At 53.2% G+C, this 18,346-nt stretch overlaps 1 protein-coding gene across 1 annotated transcript in view; it reads left to right on the forward strand.

The window, feature by feature from the left end:
- The first annotated feature begins 2,963 nt into the window (after positions 1 to 2,963).
- CD99 (CD99 molecule (Xg blood group)) overlaps positions 2,964 to 18,346 on the forward strand; it is a 31,085-nt gene continuing 15,702 nt past the window's right edge. Inside the window, exon 1 of the mRNA XM_042926556.1 lies at positions 2,964 to 3,107. Coding sequence (XP_042782490.1) covers positions 3,041 to 3,107 — 67 coding nt within the window. The 5' untranslated portion in view covers positions 2,964 to 3,040. The remainder of the gene's footprint in view (positions 3,108 to 18,346) is intronic.

The raw sequence follows: 18,346 nt of genomic DNA on the forward strand, positions 1-18,346 counted from the left end.
GAGAAGGACCGGGAGAGGTCGAGGGGTTGACAGTGTTAGGGGTCCCCACCCCGCTTCCGGGGAAAGAAAGATAAGACAGAGTCTTTCTTACAGAAGGCATGTCCATTTAGGTGCCCCCCAACTATTTTGTGCCCCTTCACCCTTCATGCACCGCTTGGTTGCAGGTGTCAGAACGACACAGAATTACAAGAACCTCAGTGGTTAACGATTTTATGGGAACCAAGGAATGGAAAAACCAGCGTCTACCCGGGCAGGAGATAACCCAACTGACTCAGAGACCGGAAACCTGGCGTTCAGCCCCGCGTGCCGTTTCCACAGTCCAGACTCACCTGGCTCGCGTTCCCAAGGAATTTCTGCAGGATTTTTAAGCGTCTTTGGACTCCCCCGGCAGGACACCTGCTGACCTTTGTGAGTTCCATCAGTCAGGACCTGGACCCTGTCACCTTAAGGTGACTTCCGCTCCTTCGTGAATCGTGTGCGGCCGTCACCTTCACCACCCACCACAGTTTTTCCAGATAAATACACAAAGCACTGTGGTCAACAAAGGATCGTCCCTAGAAAGTGGGAGAAGGGCTACTGTGTGTGTGTGTCTGTGTGTGTGTGTGTGTGTGTGTGTGTGTGTGTGTTACACGGACGCAAACAGGCTCACACTGTCCCCATCCTGTCCCCAGGCTGAACCAGTATAACGCATGCAGACCAAGAAGCCTGTTCTGAGTCGAGCTCCCTCCCTCGTCCATCTGTCTGTCTCAGCCTATGCCCTTCAAAGATGTGTTCCCTGGTGTTTGGATACAACTCCGGAAGCTTCTCCAATTCATTTAATTTTGATGCTGGAACTCAGGGCTTCCTGATGTCAGAGTGTCCGGAAAATGTGATGGAAATTTTTTAGTTTGAGCCAAGGAAGGGAGCGCTTGAAAAAAACAAAAGCCCACTTAACGAATTACAAAGAAAAGTCTTCAAAATGCCTGTGGGGATGAACATAAATTGAAAAAAAAATAAAATAAAACAACAATCCTCAAAGCCTGGCACTCGGTGCAAGTGACGGATGATGGAGACCTAGCCCCTTGGGGATAAAATGCGCGCCCTGCCTGCAGAACGTTCTGGAACATTCAGGGTGGTGTCAACAGAGGAGTTTGAGTCCTCGCGCAGCCCGTGACAGAGGTTAAGGACTGGCCAGGCTGAGGTTTTCTTTTGAAGATGACAGGGCTGGACTGGAAACTTCCCCAGGGTTGGGGAGGGGTCTCTGGGTTTTGACTTTGGTACAAAGCGGGTGGTTTCTTTCATGCACGCATTATTCTGAGGCTGACTTACCTCAAGGTGCCAAAAGGGCTGCACCAGCTCCAGCGTCCCTTTGCTCCACGGGAGAGCCTACTGTTTGCCCCGGCCCAGGGTCCACACCCTCCTCTGGCCCCAAGGCTGTGGCCAGGGAGAGGGGAATGAGGAGAGACAGATGTCTTGAGCGGGTCAGTGGGGGCTGGGGGCACACGTGGTCTCCGCTGGGCAGTCCACCCAGATTGACCCCCAAGGCAGATGACTGTTGTTTTGATGAGAAAGGATTCCGTGAAATTCATGCGTCTGAATCCACAACCTGACGTTTGACTTTCTGCCGGCCTAGAAGCCAGAAAACTTCCCTGCTGCAGTTGTCTAAGGGGGGGCCCTGGGGTGCAACGCAATGCCTCTGCCGTGCGTCCCCTCTGTCTGAGTCACGGAGGTGACAGAAGGTGGCAGCAGCTAGGCGGGTGACCCCCGAGGGGAAGGGTGTGCCGAGTGGGAGCAGGGCCAAGGCAGGCATCTGACTCAGGGATTTTTCTGCGGACGAGATGTTCTGCATCCTGAATACACACGGACAGATTATTAAGCTAACATCTCAATTAAATATATATATATATATATATATATGTATATATATATATATATATATACATATATATATATATTGATAGTCTGGGCGGGGGTCCAGCCCCAGCACTGCTGGCCTGTGACCTGCACAGTGACCCATCAGGGCCCCAGCACCTCCTGAGGGGAAGGGGAGGGGTTTCCTGCCTCTCTCTCTCTCCCCCTCCCCCTCCCCACACTTTCTTGGGCAGAGGAAGCCTCTCCCCCTCCACACCCCCTCTCCCCGCCACAGGCCCCTCCCCCCCTGGGGCCGGGGAAGCCTCTCCCCCCTCCCCCCTCGGGCTGGAAAAGCCTCTCCCCCCCCCCCTCCCGCGTGGGCTGGGGAGAGGCTTCCGGAGGCTCCTGCAGGGGGAGTCCCCATTGAGACTGGGGAGTGGGGCCTGCCCTGCGCCCCCAAAGCCTGCACCCCGAGCTCCGGGCTGTGTCAGTTCAGACTGGACCTCGGGATGGGAGTGGGGTTTTCGCGGGGGACAGGGACCCAGCTCTCACGGGAAAGGAAAGGATTTCACTTTGTTCCCCCCCCCCCCCCAAGGTGGCCCCAGGGTCCCATTAGGGGCAGGGCGGGGGCTCCCGCTACTTGTAATGGTTTGCTTCCTGTTCGTCGGGGGGAGGGGCCAGTGAGGGGCTGGAGGAGTCTGTGGACACACGGAGGGGTCCCCACTGTCCGAGCTCGGAGTTGTGGGGGGGGGGGGTCCCTCGCTTCTCCTCAGCGCTGGGGGTGTTAGGAGCGGGTGGGGGTCCCCACCTTCTGAGCACGGCGCTGGGGGATTCCTCGCTTCTCTTCAGGGCTGCCCTGGGGGTGTTAGGGGCGGGCGGGGGCCCCAGTTTCGGAGCAGGGACGGCAGTCGCTGGCTCCTTTCGGGACCGCCCCAGGTAACCGCTCCTCCCCCGCTAGCCCCTCCCCTGCGCCCCGCCCGCCCCGGGTGCTCTCCGGAGGCCGCGGGAGGGGCGAGCCGAGACCGGGGCGGGGCCAGAGCGCGGGCCCTCCCCTCCCCGTGCTCCCTCCCCCCCACTCCTCCCTGTCCTTCCTCCCCCCCCCCCCCCTACTCCCTCCCTCCGCGCGCCCCGCCCCGGGGGCACTCTCGCCGCCGCCGCCCGCGCGTGCCACTCCCGGGACGGTTCCTGCGCGGCGCCCGCCGGCCGCACCATGGCTCCCCGGGCCGCCGTCGCGCTGCTGCTGGTCGGCCTGCTCGGCACGCTGGTGCCCGCTCGGGGTGAGCCATCTGTGGGGGCCTGGGGGTGGGGCGCGGTGCAGGGGGCGCGGGCCAGCCGGGGGACAGGCGTGGGGACGCGCGTCCGGGCACCCCCCACCACCCCGGGGAGGGCCTCGGGGGCGCACAGTGGGGGGCGGGTGCAGGGGCGCAGCGGGGACCCCGGAACCCTCCTCCCCGCGGGACGAACGGGACGCGCTGTGCCAGCGGGTAGCCAACGCCCCGGGAGGCGGCACCACTGTGCAACTTTCTTTCTGGGCGGGTGTGGACTTGTTCCAGAGGCCCAGGGCGCTGAGTGTTTCCAAAATCAGAAACTCGGGCAGTTGGAGGTTCCCCGGGGGAGCCGGGGGGCCCTGGATGCCCGCAGGCGGGTGACTTCTTAGGTCCCAGTCTCCCCCCCCCCCGTAGCGGTCCTGGTCCCCCCGGCGCTCTCCCGGGCCCCAGTCTTTGTTCCTGCGCGGGGAGCCACGCCCTGCACTCCGGGCCTAAATTTGGACTGGGCTGTGCAGCCCGCCCCAGCCGGGGGAGCGGGGGTGGGGGGGACTTAGGGCGAACTTGGAGCTCCGGGCGCGCTCACCAGCCCTGTGTGCGCACGCTGCCCTGGGGACCTGGGCGCTGTGCTGCGCGCCCGCTGGAAACAGACGTGTGGCCTCAGCAGATTTGCGTGCGCTCCAGGAAATAATTCGGAAAACGCGGGGAAAGTGTCAGGACACCAGGAGACGGAAAGGGGCCGTGACCCCACCACCCTCGCTTTGCGCGGCGGCCCGGCGTGTTTCTGCTCCTTTGCCTGTGTTTTCGGGGCGTTCGCCTTTGCAAGCGGCATCTGGGATCATGTTTCTCTCTGTCTCTCTGCTTTCCAAAGGAGAGCTGGATTTTGCTGGACGTGGCGTTTTTAAAGCCTCCCCCCCCCCCCCCACCGCTGGACGATTATGATTTTTTTTTTTTTTCCTCCTGTTAATATGGCTAGATTTTTAGGACACAGCCAGGCGGGGCAGAGTCTTGTCAGCACAGGTCTGATGATGAGAGGAGGACACATTTTGGGAACAGGGATCGCGACACGAGGTCTGGATTGTGCTGGGAAGGTTCCTTGTGTTAGTGACGCCTGGCTCCGCGCGGGGGCGGGGGCGTGGGGTTATGTTTTGCGTCCTTGGCCTCCTGCTTGGTTCAGGAAAGATCTGCGATGTGGGGAACGTTTGCGCTTTTGAAATGGGCTTGATGCCCGCCCTGCGCTGGCTTTAGGGAAGATGAATTCTGGTCTGTGGGGGATGTGTTGGAACACTTTACAGCCTGCTGGGGAGGGCCTGGCATGCGTTTCCAAGTTGTGCCTCCTTCTTCCTTAAAGAAATGCGTTTCTTCATCTGCCCCTGGCTGCTGCTTGTGTCTCCCCGGGTGGTTGTATTTCTGCTGTTCAATTGCATGGCTCCTGTTCCAAGGAACTTTCCCGGGGTTCCGGGGTGGGGGGGGGGGGTAGTTTGCTGACTGGCGTCTGGCCCACGGAGCTCCTCCTGTGTGCGGGAAATGGAGAAGTGCCTTTGGTGGCTCTAGGATGTGCCATCCGCTGGGGTTGGAGGAACATGAAAACAGGCCCACAGGACACAGGGCTGCAAGAAAAGGGGACGGTCCCAGAGTCCAAGACCTGCGTGGCGTGAGGGGGAAAGTCTGGAGTAGCCATGGTGTTTGCTCACAGCTCTGGGGTTCCGGGTCTGGGTGGGGGGCAGCCTTAGATTCTTGGGGCCCCAAACTAGTCATTTTGTGATTTTTTTTTTTTTTTTTTTTTTTTTTTTAAAGAAAAAACCATAGCCTGGTTAGCCCGGAGTCACCTGGTTTCCGTAGATTGTGCTGGGAAACTACAAGATTGGCGATGATTTTACTAAAATCTCTGGCACCTCAGTGGCTCAGGTCATGTCGCGGTTTGTGGGTTCGAGCCCCGCGTGGGCCCCGTGCTCACAGCTCAGTACTTGGAACCTGCCTCGGATTCTCTGTCTCCCTCTCTGTCTGCCCCTCCCCCGCTCACACTGTTTCTCTCTGTCTCTCTGTCTCTGTCTCTGTCTCAAAAATAAATAAACGTTAAAAAAAATAAGAAAAGAAAATTACTGGTGACCCCGTGGTGGGGGAGGCGATGGGAGCCAGCCTTGCCCCAAAAGAGCAGAGAAAGAATGGGGCTGTAGTACGCGTCCCGTCCGTCCATCGTCTTACCCGGGTCCTTCCGGCCACCTCTTACCGGTGGGGTTGGGGGCAGGGCTGTGCTGCTACAAACACACCAATGGGTTTTGATCGCTGAAGCGCTTTGGAGTTGGTGAAGGTCAGAAGACACTTTCCTACAGAAATACGTGTCTGGCTTGGGCTCCACGCTGGCTGCAAAAGCCCCTTGAGCCTGGGGAGGGACCTTTGTTTTTAATAGTACAGGGCGGGTTTCAGAGGCCTTGGGACCCGGATCCCGGGTTCCTGGGTTTCTTCTGAAATTCCCGCTGGAGTGGAGACCCTCGGAAGGAAACAAGAGGCAGTTTTGACTCTCCCAGAGCAGGGATTTCACCATGAAGGGGAGGGGGGCCCCTGGTGTGTGGTGAGTGGAGACCACAGACCATTGGCTTCAGCCTACAGTGCCCAGGAAGCCCCATCCCAGAGAGAGTGTCAAAAGCGAGCCGTCGGCTTTTTTTGTGCACCTTCCTGGTGGCTCTCGTCTTGTCTCTGCCTTTCTTGCCAGAAGACAGGGCCCTGACGATCCCGCCTGTTTAACCGCCTGCCCTTTGGGCTCTGATAAAACTTAACTGCCCTTCACTGACCTCTGCCCTGTGGCTTTTGTTTTTTTCAGTCTTCAGTCCATGCTGCTAACACTTTCTGTGTGTGTGTGTGTGTGTGTGTGTGTGTGCATCTCGAGATAGGAAAACAGTTTTTGTAGATTTTTTTTTATCTTCATCCGGATTCTCTGTTGGCTGCCTGCTCTCATTTAGTAAAGAATGTGGCTCACGCACTACGTTTTAACCAAGCCCGCATCCAGGAGTCCGGGCGGGATGTCGAGCGGGATCTGTGAGGGTGGGGGGGCCTCTGGTTCGCACCCACGTGGGGATCCTGGTGTTTCCTCCCGCGGAGAGTTTCCAGTTCACGTGGCTTCCTGTAGGGGGAAAAGAGTCCTAGGTGGTTTGTGACTTAGGCGGACGGACGTTCGGAGGCTCAAAATTCCTCAGCTTTTTGGGTCTGCGTGGAATCATCCCGATGCTCACGGAGCGGACCAGCGTTTTACAGGGGGCCCAGCGCGTGCGTGGGGGGGGGGGGGTGGTCGGACAGACACACGGGGCGCAGGCCGCCTCCCTGGGTCCTCCTGTGCTTTGTTCTGACATCTGGGCGCCTGCCCCACGTGAATCAGAGATCCTTCAGGGCCGTCCTGACCCAGTTCTGGGGTTGACAACAGAGCGTGTGTTTATGGGGCTCCAGAAGTCCTTTCGGGGGCGGTGGGGGCAGGGGGGGAGTGTGGGAAACACATTCCACATACAGAGGGGCTTTTGCGAAACCCCAGAATGACACAGGCTTGACAAGGGCCAGCAGGCATTTTAATCCCCAGGGAACCTGCGGAAACAAGTCTTTCCTGCTGGTGTTACTTGTCCGGAGAAATGCAAAGGGACAGGAAGGGTGTTGTTGTGGGGTTGTGAGCACACACAAGGTCTCCTCCCCCTCCAGACAGCGTTTCCAGGGAAGGAGAGGGGCCAGAGAGCAGTGTGGTCATGCAGCAAGCTTGTGACCAAAACACCGTGCCTGCGTGTGTGTGCGTGTATGCATGTATTGTGTGTGCATGTGTACGTGTGTGCGCGTGTGTATATGCATGCACTGTGTGTGCGTGTGCGTTCATGTATGCGCGTACTGTGTGTGCACGTGTACGTGTGTGCGTGCGTGTATGTACTCTGTGCACGTGTGTGCATGCATGTATGCATGTATTGTGTGTGCACGTGTGTGAGCGTGCGTGTGTATGCATGCATTATGTGCGTTGTGTACGTGTGTGTGCATGTGCATGTGTGTATGCATGTTTTGTGTGCATCTGTGCATGTGCGCATGTTTGGGTGTGTGTGTATGCAGGCATGTGCACACCTGTGTGCACGCACACGTGTTTGTGTATGCACGAGTGTGTTGGTAGGTGTGCACATGCTGCATGTGTGTTTGTACATATGTGCATGTGTGAGTGCTTGTGCGTGTGTGCACACACATTGTGTGGATGCACATCTGTGCGCATACGCATGAATGTTGAGAGTGCACACGTGTATGTGCACGCTTGTGCGTGCGCAGGTGAGCGTGTTGTGTGTAGGCGTGTGTCCGAATGCGCGCGTGTGTATGTGCATGCTTGTGTGTGCATGCGTGCATACGTGTGTGTGCAGGCGGGTGTGTGAGTGCACGCGTGTGTATGTGCACGCTTGTGTGTGCACAGGTGAGCGTGTGTGTGTGTGCAGGCGTGTGTGTCCGAGTGCGCGCGTGTGTATGTGCACGCTTGTGTGTGCATGTGTGCGTACATGTGTGTGCAGCAGTGTGTCCGAGTGCACGCATGTGTACGTGCACGCTTGTGTGTGCACGGGTGAGCGTGCGTGTGTGTGTGTGCAGGCGTGTGTCTGAGTGCACGCGTGTGTATGTGCACGCTTGTGTGTGGGCGCGGGTGAGCGTGTGTGTGTACGCATGTGTGTGCAGGCGTGTGTGTCCGAGTGCGCGCGTGTGTACGTGCACGCTTGTGTGTGCACGGGTGAGCGTGTGTGTGTGTGCAGGCGTGTGTCCGAGTGCACGCGTGTGTCCGTGCACGCTTGTGTGTGCGCACAGGCGTGTGTACGAGCGCACGCATGTGTGTGTGCGCGTGTGCATGCATGTGTGCGCACGCATGTGTGCTCCACGAGCAATCCGCCCACGTGGCAGACACAGAAAACCACCACTTGCCCGTGGCTCCTCTGAGACCGCCCACTGTGCACGTGAGCGGCTCGTTTAGACCCGCATTTCCTTGCGCTTGAGAAAGAACCAGATTCTGGAGTCAAGGAGAACGGTTCCCTCGTGTGGTTCCCCGTTTCCACCGGGGACTCTTTTCCATTGACATCAGCCCTGCCCCACACACCAGCCCCCCCCCCCCCGTGCGGGCCGGGTCATAGCGCCCCCCGAGGGCCGCGCGCTGAAGGCGGGTCGACCGTTGGTGGCCCCGTGCCGCCATATGGCTTGGGCGCGTTGGCTGATGCACCAGCCCCTCCGGGTGTTTCCCGCGTGCGCGTCGCGGGTGAACGGAGACTGAGCCCGGTTCCCATTTGCATGCAGCGCGTTCACAGGATCTTCCACCGCTCTGGACACGGAGGACGTCCCTTACTTGAGTCTTTTGCTCTTAGCTTGCCCAGTCGTTAGACTAGATTTGGGAGACGGCGGCACGGGTGCGTTTCAGCCGCGCCTGGGCGCGACTCAGCCTTGCCACACTCCCCAGTGTGGCCCCGCTAGACGTATTATTAAAATCCCCTAAACAGGAAACCACATGCTTCCTTTCCCCTCCCCCCGCTCCGCGAGTCAGACCTCAAACCAGTGTGTTTCTCGAACGGCAGCTCGGGACCCGCTGACGGGCTGTGAGTTTCCCGTGCGGCCGGCGGCCTTGGAAAAGAAGAAAGTTCGCCAGAGGATAAACCGTCCGTATGTTCTTCACGAGCCCCGCTAAGTGCATGCCTGAGGCTTCCGTATTCGTGACCCCGGGTGGCAGGCACAAGTGTTTAAATGCACTCGCATGATCCAGACGCCTCTCAGTCACGTTCCTTTCTGGCCTCGGAAGTTTGGGATCGGATCCCTTCGTTTCCGAGAAGCGCGTGTGCAAACGTGCTCGTGGATCCTTCAGAGTACTTTTCGAAAAACAATAATTGTAATTCCTTCAGTGAACTGCCCTCCCTGGGAAGTCAGCCCAAGAGGCAGAGCGGCTGCGTTCGGCCCCTCGGGAAGTCATTACTCATCCCGAGATGACGAGGCCCGAGATTCCTGGCTGCTTCTGTTTGGTCCCCATCCCTGTGGTGGGATGGCTGGTCCGTGGCAAGGGCAAGGGCTGTGTAGCAGAACATATGCACCGTGGACCCGCGATATTGGCTCACAGAGAATAAGTAGACTATGTTGTCTTTGGGACACGGGGCCTCGCGGGCAAGTTGATTTTGTAGATTCTACAAGAACCCCGAAACGGCCGGTCTCCTTCTGTGGCTGTCACCTGCCTTCTCTTAAAGAGAGGGGCTGTGTTCTGTTCTCAGTGTGAACACAAACCGTGGTGTTTGCCCCAAGCTCCCCTCACGCTGGGCCCCAGCGCACCCCAGCAAAAGAAGGGAGGAGGTAAGGGGAACGATCCAAGGCAGGAAAGGAAGGAGACCATGGGGTCTCAGTGAGTGGGGCTGCAAGAGAGTTGAGGCCCCAGCCCCTTCCTGCTGGGAACTTACTTAAGGACCCATGGGCCGGCTGGAGTAAGGTAGCACCTGAAGCTTGGGATTGATGATTGATGGCTTGATGATTGATTGTAGATGATAAATGGTACATTTCACATGAAGGATGGATAGATTCACAGATTGATAATTAGTGGATAGATAGATAGATAGATAGATAGATAATGACAATGGGTGGATGGATGGATGGATAGATAGATACGATGATGGATGGATGCATGGATGATGGATGGATGGATAGACAGAATGCATGGATGGATGGATGGATGGATGGATGGATGGATAAATAAATGAATGCAAGATGGATATATGGATATATGCATACATAGATACATAGATAATGATGATGAATATATAGGTAGATAGATAATGAAGGATAGATGGATAGATGGATACATATTATGATGGATGAATGCATGGATGATGAATGGATGGGTAGATAGATACATAATGATGAATGGATAGATGATGATGATGGACAGATATGATGGTGGATGAATGCATGGATGATGGATGGATAGACAGAATAGATACATCATGACAATGGATGGTTGGATGGATGGATAGATGGGTAGATAGATAGGTATAATGCATGGGTGAATGGATGGATGGATGGATAGATAGAATAGATAATGATGATGGTTGGATTGATGGATAGATAGATATGATGTATGAATGCATGGATGATGGATGGGTAGATACATAATGATGAATGGATAGATGATGATGATGATAGATGGATAGATATGATGATGGATGAATGCATGGATGACAGATAGATAGATAGATAGATAGATATGATGGATAGATAGATAGATAGATGTAATGGATGAGTGAATGGATGGATAGATAGATAGATAGATAGATATGATGGATGGGTGAATGGATGGATAGATAGATAGATAGATAGATAGATAGATAGATATGGATGGATAGATAGATAGATAGATATGGATGGATAGATAGATAGATAGATATGATGGATGGGTGAATGGATGGATAGATAGATAGATATGGATGGATAGATAGATAGATATAATGGATGGGTGAATGGATGCATGGATGGATAGATAGATAGATAGATATGATGGATGGGTGAATGGATGGATGGATAGATAGATAGATAGATAGATAGATAGATAGATAGATATGGATGGATAGATAGATAGATAGATAGATAGATATGGATGGATAGATAGATAGATAGATATGGATGGATAGATAGATAGATAGATAGATAGATATGATGGATGGGTGAATGGATGGATAGATAGATAGATAGATAGATAGATATGGATGGATAGATAGATAGATATAATGGATGGGTGAATGGATGCATGGATGGATAGATAGATAGATAGATAGATAGATAGATAGATATGATGGATGGGTGAATGGATGGATAGATAGATAGATAGATATGATGGATAGATAGATAGATGGATATGGATGGATAGATAGATAGATAGATAGATAGATATGATGGATGGGTGAATGGATAGATAGATAGATAGATAGATGGATATGGATGGATAGATAGATAGATAGATAGATATGGATGGATAGATAGATAGATAGATATGATGGATGGGTGAATGGATAGATAGATAGATAGATAGATATGGATGGATAGATGGATAGATAGATAGATAGATATGATGGATAGATAGATAGATGGATATGGATGGATAGATAGATAGATATGATGGATGGGTGAATGGATAGATAGATAGATAGATAGATGGATATGGATGGATAGATAGATAGATAGATGGATATGGATGGATAGATAGATAGATAGATATGGATGGATAGATAGATAGATAGATAGATAGATATGATGGATGGGTGAATGGATAGATAGATAGATAGATAGATATGGATGGATAGATGGATAGATAGATACATAGATAGATATGACGGATGGATAGATGTATGGATGGGAGGATATATGGATGGATGGATGTTGAGGTGGATAGATAGGTAGATAGATAGAATAGATGGGTTGGATGGATGAACAGATGGATGACGGATGGATGGGTGGGTGGACACAATATAGAATCCATGAGGAGTTGGAGAGGCCTCGGTGACTGGTCTTGGATAAGTTCCCAACAGGATTCAGGGGAGTTAAGTTTCTCTAAATATAGGACAATGTCCTGTTTTTCCCTGTGAAGCCACATTACTGAGAAAGGCATCTCCCTCTGTGGTCTATGCAGCCACACCTGGAGATCTCAGTGCAGCTTCCAACACCTGAGCCCAGGTGGCCCCAAGGCTCTGGCCTTGCCATCCAGCATAAACCAGATTACACAGATGGGGCTGGGCAAGAGTGATTCCTCCAGACTCTCAGGGGACCCCGCTGTGGGGCCAGGCTTGAGAACCTCGGAGGTTCTCTGAGAACCTGAGGGTCACTGAGCTGGTCTGCAGGTGCAACCTTCGCTCAGGCATCAGGACAGGGAACTGGCTTAATACAACTGGCTTCCTCTGCGACCCTGTGTGTATTTTCTCCTGTGCATTAAAACGTGAAGTATTCAGAGAAGGAGTGCCCAGCCCTCCTAAAAGGGCCTCACAAGTCAGGGCAGAGAGTAGTTAAGGGCTCTTGCATTTCTCTGAGAAAAATGTTAGGGGGACGGGTATGAGTCTCAAACAAACAAAAACAAGGCAGAAATGGAGAAAGGAGCATGAATCGAGAAAGATTCAGAAGATGAAATCAACAGGATTTGGTGACGGATACAATATGTGAGGAAGGAGCTGGCAGGAGTGAAGGGGGGCTCTTCCATCTGAGAGTCTGGGCAAATGGCCATATCACAAAAGGTAAGAGTGAAGGAGGACACGTACGGCGAGGAGAAAATAAGGAGAGGTTCCAGATACAGAGAGCACTGGAGATACCACGCGTGCAACCAGAGGGAGCTGGTTTGGAAGCTGTTGTCTACGTACGCCTGACTTGGAGAGAGGCTCGGGCGTGGCACCTTAGGGAAGGTGGTGCTGGCATCCCAAGAGGTACACACAGGAGCTTCCTGTCTAGCAGCAGGGCACAGGGTGCTCAGCTAAGGCTCGAGTTCCTGTCTGTATTCCCTGTCCCCGATCCCTTCCCCAACCCCAGGCCGGCTCCCTGTGTTGTGACCCTCCTTTCCTGGTGGCTGATATATGCTCACGATTTGCGGTGATGAGTCCAGCTGCTTTCAGAGCAAGGAGACGTGTACACCTCCACCTGGGAGCCCCTGGAGACAGGCTGCTCTATGTCTCTTGGCCATGTGTCTACCACCCAGGTAGCTATTTGTCCATCCGTCCTGGCTTTCCATCCATTCTGTCAATCTGTCCACCCATCCATCTATCATTGTATGTATGTATGTATGTATGTATGTATGTATCTATCGTCCATCCATCCACCCATCCATCCATCAATCCATCCATCAGTTCATCCACTCACTCATCCACCCATCTAACCATCCATCCATCCATCTACCCATCCAACCATCCACCTATCCATTCACCCATCCACTTATCTGCCCATACACCTGTCCATCCATCATCCATCCACTTATCCACCCACCCACTCACCCATCCATCCATCCAACCACCCATCCACGCACCCATCCACCCATGCATCCAACCACCCATACATCCATCCATCCGTCCATCATTTCTTTCATCTACACATTCATGTATCCATCCTTCTGTCCAGCAGCCCACCCATTTATCCATCCATCCATCCATCCATCCATCCATCCATCTGTCTAACTCTTCTCCCATCCATCCATCCACCTGTCCACCTGTCCATCCATCCATCCATCCATCCATCCACCCACCCACCCATCTTTCCGTCCACCCAGCCACCCATCCATTCATCCATCTACCCATCCAACCATCCACCTATCCATTCACCCATCCACTTATCTGCCCATCCATCATCCATCCACTTATCCACCCACCCACTCACCCATCCATCCATCCAACCACCCATACATCCATCCATCCGTCCATCATTTCTTTCATCTACACATTCATGTATCCATCCTTCTGTCCAGCAGCCCACCCATTTATCCATCCATCCATCCATCCATCCATCCATCCATCCATCCAACTGTTCTCCCATCCATCCATCCACCTGTCCACCTGTCCATCCATCCATCCATCCATCCATCCATCCATCCATCCACCCACCCACCCATCTTTCCATCCACCCAGCCACCCATCCATTCAACCATCCATCCATCCATCCATCTATCAATCCATCCATCCATCCATCTATCCATCCATCCATCCATCCATCCATCCCTCCCCTCCATCCATCCACCCATTCAACCAACCATCCATGCATCCATCCATCCTTCCCCTATATTCATCCCTCCCCTCCATCCATCCATCCATCCATCCACTTATCCATTCATCCATCCATCCAGTCAGCCAGCCAGCCAGCCAGCCACCTACCTGTTTATCCACGCACCTACCCACATACCTATCCATCTGTGCATCCATCCGTCCATCCATCCACCCATCCATCCATACACCCATCTGTCTGTCCAGCTATGTGCCTGGCCATCCATTCATCAAAATACCCACCCATCCACTCGTCTACCCATCCATCCACCTACCTTTATGTATTTGTCTGACACATCCATCCGCTCACCCATCTACCCACAAGCCCACTCACCCATCCATGTGTCCGCTTACCCACACAGCCAGCCACTGGCTCTCCCGCTTGCCTTCCGTCAGCACAGATCGAATGTCCAGTGGCATCTGTATTCTCTCCACACTGTTGGCTCGGGCGCCTGCAGAAGAAATCCCTGGTCCCCATCGTCTGTTCTCTGCCTGGCGAGTGGCGGGGAAGGTACCCCTTCTGGTGCGGTGTGCTGAGGGGAGCAGGGACCAGTGTCCCCCAGAGAGGCCAGAGAGAGCTCCTGGCAGGTGGAGACCACCCTGGGCGCCCTGCATAGACCATCATAGCAACAGAAGCCTGAAGGGGGGAGAGGGCTTTTCAGGCTGGGGCAGTGGCTTGAAAACAGCAAAGGAACGTATGGGAGCCGGTGGGGCCGTGGGGAGGTCTCAGGTAGCTTGTGTGTGGGCTGAGGAGACAGAATGCTGCAGGGACACAGCTTATTTCTGGCTGTGGAACCCCAGGGGTACGTGACGGGCGGCCTCGGTTGCCAGGACGTGTGTGTGAAACTCTCCTGGAGGGTTGCAAGGAGACAGGTGCACATTCGCACTTGGCTCTGCAAGATCCCCTCGGTGACGGGTGGCGTGCAGACCCAGCTGGAGGGACACGGGCTGTTGGCAGAGTCTGGACCAAGGGATCAGAGGCGAGGGACAAGGCATCTGAAGGAATTAAAGGCCTGCGATGCCGGTGGGCTTTCAGACACCGGCGCCTGGGTCCCGGCTCACAGAGTCTCTGATCTGATTGGCCTGGAGCATGGCCTGAGCGTCCGTGCTTAGGAAATCACCCGCAGCCCGAGTTGAGAATTCGCGAGGAAATGCGTCAGTCTACACCCAGGGGGAGTGACAGAGGGCTTCCTGGAGGAGGCAGCATTTTCTCGGGGCTTTGAGGTACGAATAGGAGTTCTCGAGGTAATGCACGACAGGGTCGCGGATGGATGCTCTGGTGGACGCATGACCCAAGGCGGGAGAAGGTAACCGCGCAAATCCCCCAGGAGCAACGATGGGGCGAGTACCCACTCATTCAGCGTCCCCCACACTTCGTACCGTGTAACCTGCATGAATCATGTAATTAATAGGCACAAACGTCCAGTCTGTTTTGGGACCTCGGGCCAGTTTCTGGAGCCGTAGACGGCTCCGTGAGCTGATAATGTCTGCGCTCGTCTAAGGGGTCATTTGGGGCCAGTCCAGGTGCGGGGGGGGGGGGTGCAGGGAGCAGTGGGAGGGAGCACCCTTGGGGGCTGGGAGTCAGATAGGAGCTCGCCCTGTGGGGAGCCATGCCTCCCCTGCCCCGGGGGGAGGGGGCGGTGGAGATGGTCTGGAAGCAGCCACAGCGGGGAGAGAGTGGAGGGTCCAGGCCAGCAGGGCCAGCAAGCCGCGTGTGATTTACGTGTTTTTTTAATGCTTATTTATTTTGCAGAGAGAGAGAGTGTGTGTGCGTGTGAGCAGGGGAGGGGCAGAGAGAAAGGGGTGGGACAGAGGATGTGAGGCTTGCTTTCCCGACTTGCTTTCTGTTCTAATTCTGTACTTTTGTGGGGCGCCTGGGTGGCTCACTCAGTGGAGCGCCCGACTTCGGCTCAGGTCACGATCTTAGGGTTGGTGGGTTCGAGCCCCGCGTCGGGCTCTGGGCTGACAGCTCGGAGCCTGGAGCCTGCTTCCCATTCTGTGTCTCCCTCTCTCTCTGACCCTCCCCCGTTCATTCTCTGTCTCTCTGTGTCTCAATAATAAATAAATGCTACAAAACATTTTTTTAATTAATCCTATATATTTGCTTATATGATTTATAACTTCTCTGTATAATTATAAATCAGATAATTTGCAGTTTCTATAATACATTATAAATATCTTTTGTTCCTATTGTAATTTTCTTTGTGTAAGTGACTTCTAGTTTAGATATAATTTGGCTATAGGATTTATAAGGTCTGTGTATAACCTATATAATTTGCAATTGTTGTCATTTATTATTGTAAGTATATTTATATATATTGCTTTATGTAAATATAAATGCAATTTATTCTAAATTAATATCTATAACTCATTACATATTGTATATGGAATTCTGTATTCTATATAGAAATATATATGAATATAGAACAGATATATTTAGAATATGTATTACGTATATAGAATCGTTACATATTAGATATAGTTAGAATATAATAGGATATATGTATTTCCATGTAAATATACATATAAAATTTATTCCAAATTATGTCTATAATTTATTCCATATTCCATATATAATTCTATATTTTATATATGTGAATATAGCGAATTTTTTCCAAATATGTATATTATTTCTTCCAGATTCTACGTGTAATTCCATATTTATATGTACGTGAGCATATACAATTTATTCTAAATATGTCTATAATCTATTTCGCATTCCATATACAATCTTGTTTTCTATACATGTAGGTGTATATTTACAAATATATGTCTATAATCTATGTTCTATGTAGAACCCATGTTCTACATAGAATTTTTTATTCTATATACATGTGAATATATAGGAGTTATTCCACATATAGGTATATGACTCATTCCATGTTCTATATACAATTTTATATTCTGTATACATGTGAATATACATAACTTATTTCTTCTTTTTTTTTTTAATTTTTTATTAACATTTATTTATTTTTGAGACAGAGAGAGACAGAGCATGAACAGGGGAGGGGCAGAGAGAGAGAGAGACACAGAATGTGAAACGGGCTCCAGGCTCTGAGCTGTCAGCACAGAGCCTGACACGGGGCTCGAACTCACGGAACGCGAGATCGTGACCTGAGCCGAAGTCGAACGCCCAACCGACTGAGCCACCCAGGCGCCCCAATAACTTATTTCAAATATATGTCTGTAAATCTATATGCTACATATAATTCTATATCGTATGCGTATGTAAATATGTATAACGTTTTCCACGTATACGTCTATAATTTAAGTTCTACGTAGAATCCTATGTTCTACGTATATGTACGTATGTATAAAACTTATTCCAAACGTATGTGTATAACTTACTCCATATTCCACCTGCCCGGGGGCGGGGGGCGGCTCGGGGACTGCGTGTGGCTGGGCCTGTGTCCCCATGTGACACCGATGTGAGTCGGGAGGGACTGCAGGAGGGAGGTGCCGTGGGGGTGACTCATGCATGTGTCCTGCCAGGCGTGGCCTCGCCCCGTGTGAGTCACCCTGGGTCCCCCGAACATCTGCAGCCGTGAGGGGTGTTGGGCGTCTGGGGAGGCACAGGCTTTGTTCACAGCGGCCGGCTTCCTCCTGGACGGGGTCTCTGTGCCCGAGTGCGGGCCCCGGGGCCCAGGCTCCCTTCCGCGTGGTCGGGCCTGGCGGCCCCACGTGCTGCTGTTTCCTCCGGCTCCGTCGGCCCCGGGAGGCAGTCTGGGGAGCAGGCAGCGCGGCGGGGGCTGTGTAGACGGATAGATTAAGTCAGGCTGGAAATACACTGGGCGGTGTTCCTGGCCGTCGAGTGCTGGCTGTTGAATCATTGCATTTCTTGCCGGTTCCTGTGGGGGTTTCAGCGGATCTCGATGTGTGTGCGTGACTTTTGCAGACATCTGCACAATCGTGCAACAGCTGGCAGCCAAGCTCTTGCTCTGGGGTTCGAGGGGGTTCTGCGTGCACAAGGGGGGTGGGGAGCAGGGTGGAAAGGGGGCATCGCTCCTTTGCCCGTGCGCCGTGAGACCTGCCCTTGGCTGACCTTGGGGTCCTGGGAGCAGCGGGCTCCAGACTTTGTTTTGGCGACAGTATGGGGACCTTCTGTGTGGTGTGCATTGCAGAGGGTTCTGGGGGAGAACCACGGCAGAGAGGGCAGCCTGGGGCTGTGGGGGGCTGGAGGGTGCTGGCTGGCAGGGTGCCCCCACCCCTGCTTCGTCTGCTCTTACAGGGTTTGTGTGGAGGCCACGTGGGGTCAGCAGCAGGGGCACCAAGGGGACCCACGAGCTCAAGGAGCTGCCCCGGCAGGTTGTGCAGGGTGAGGAGGCAGCATTTTATTAGCGAGTTCTGAGTCGATGAGTCGATGGTTACAGTCAGCCTGCATGCACACACAGACCATGCACATGTATATATGCACACATATGCACACAGAGCATGCACGCGCATGTACACATGCATACACACATGTGCATGCGCACAGACCGTGCACACATCTGTATATATCCACAC

This window comes from Panthera leo, chromosome Y, assembly GCF_018350215.1.
Source record: "Panthera leo isolate Ple1 chromosome Y, P.leo_Ple1_pat1.1, whole genome shotgun sequence".
In the NCBI taxonomy this organism is placed as follows: Eukaryota; Metazoa; Chordata; class Mammalia; order Carnivora; family Felidae; genus Panthera; species Panthera leo.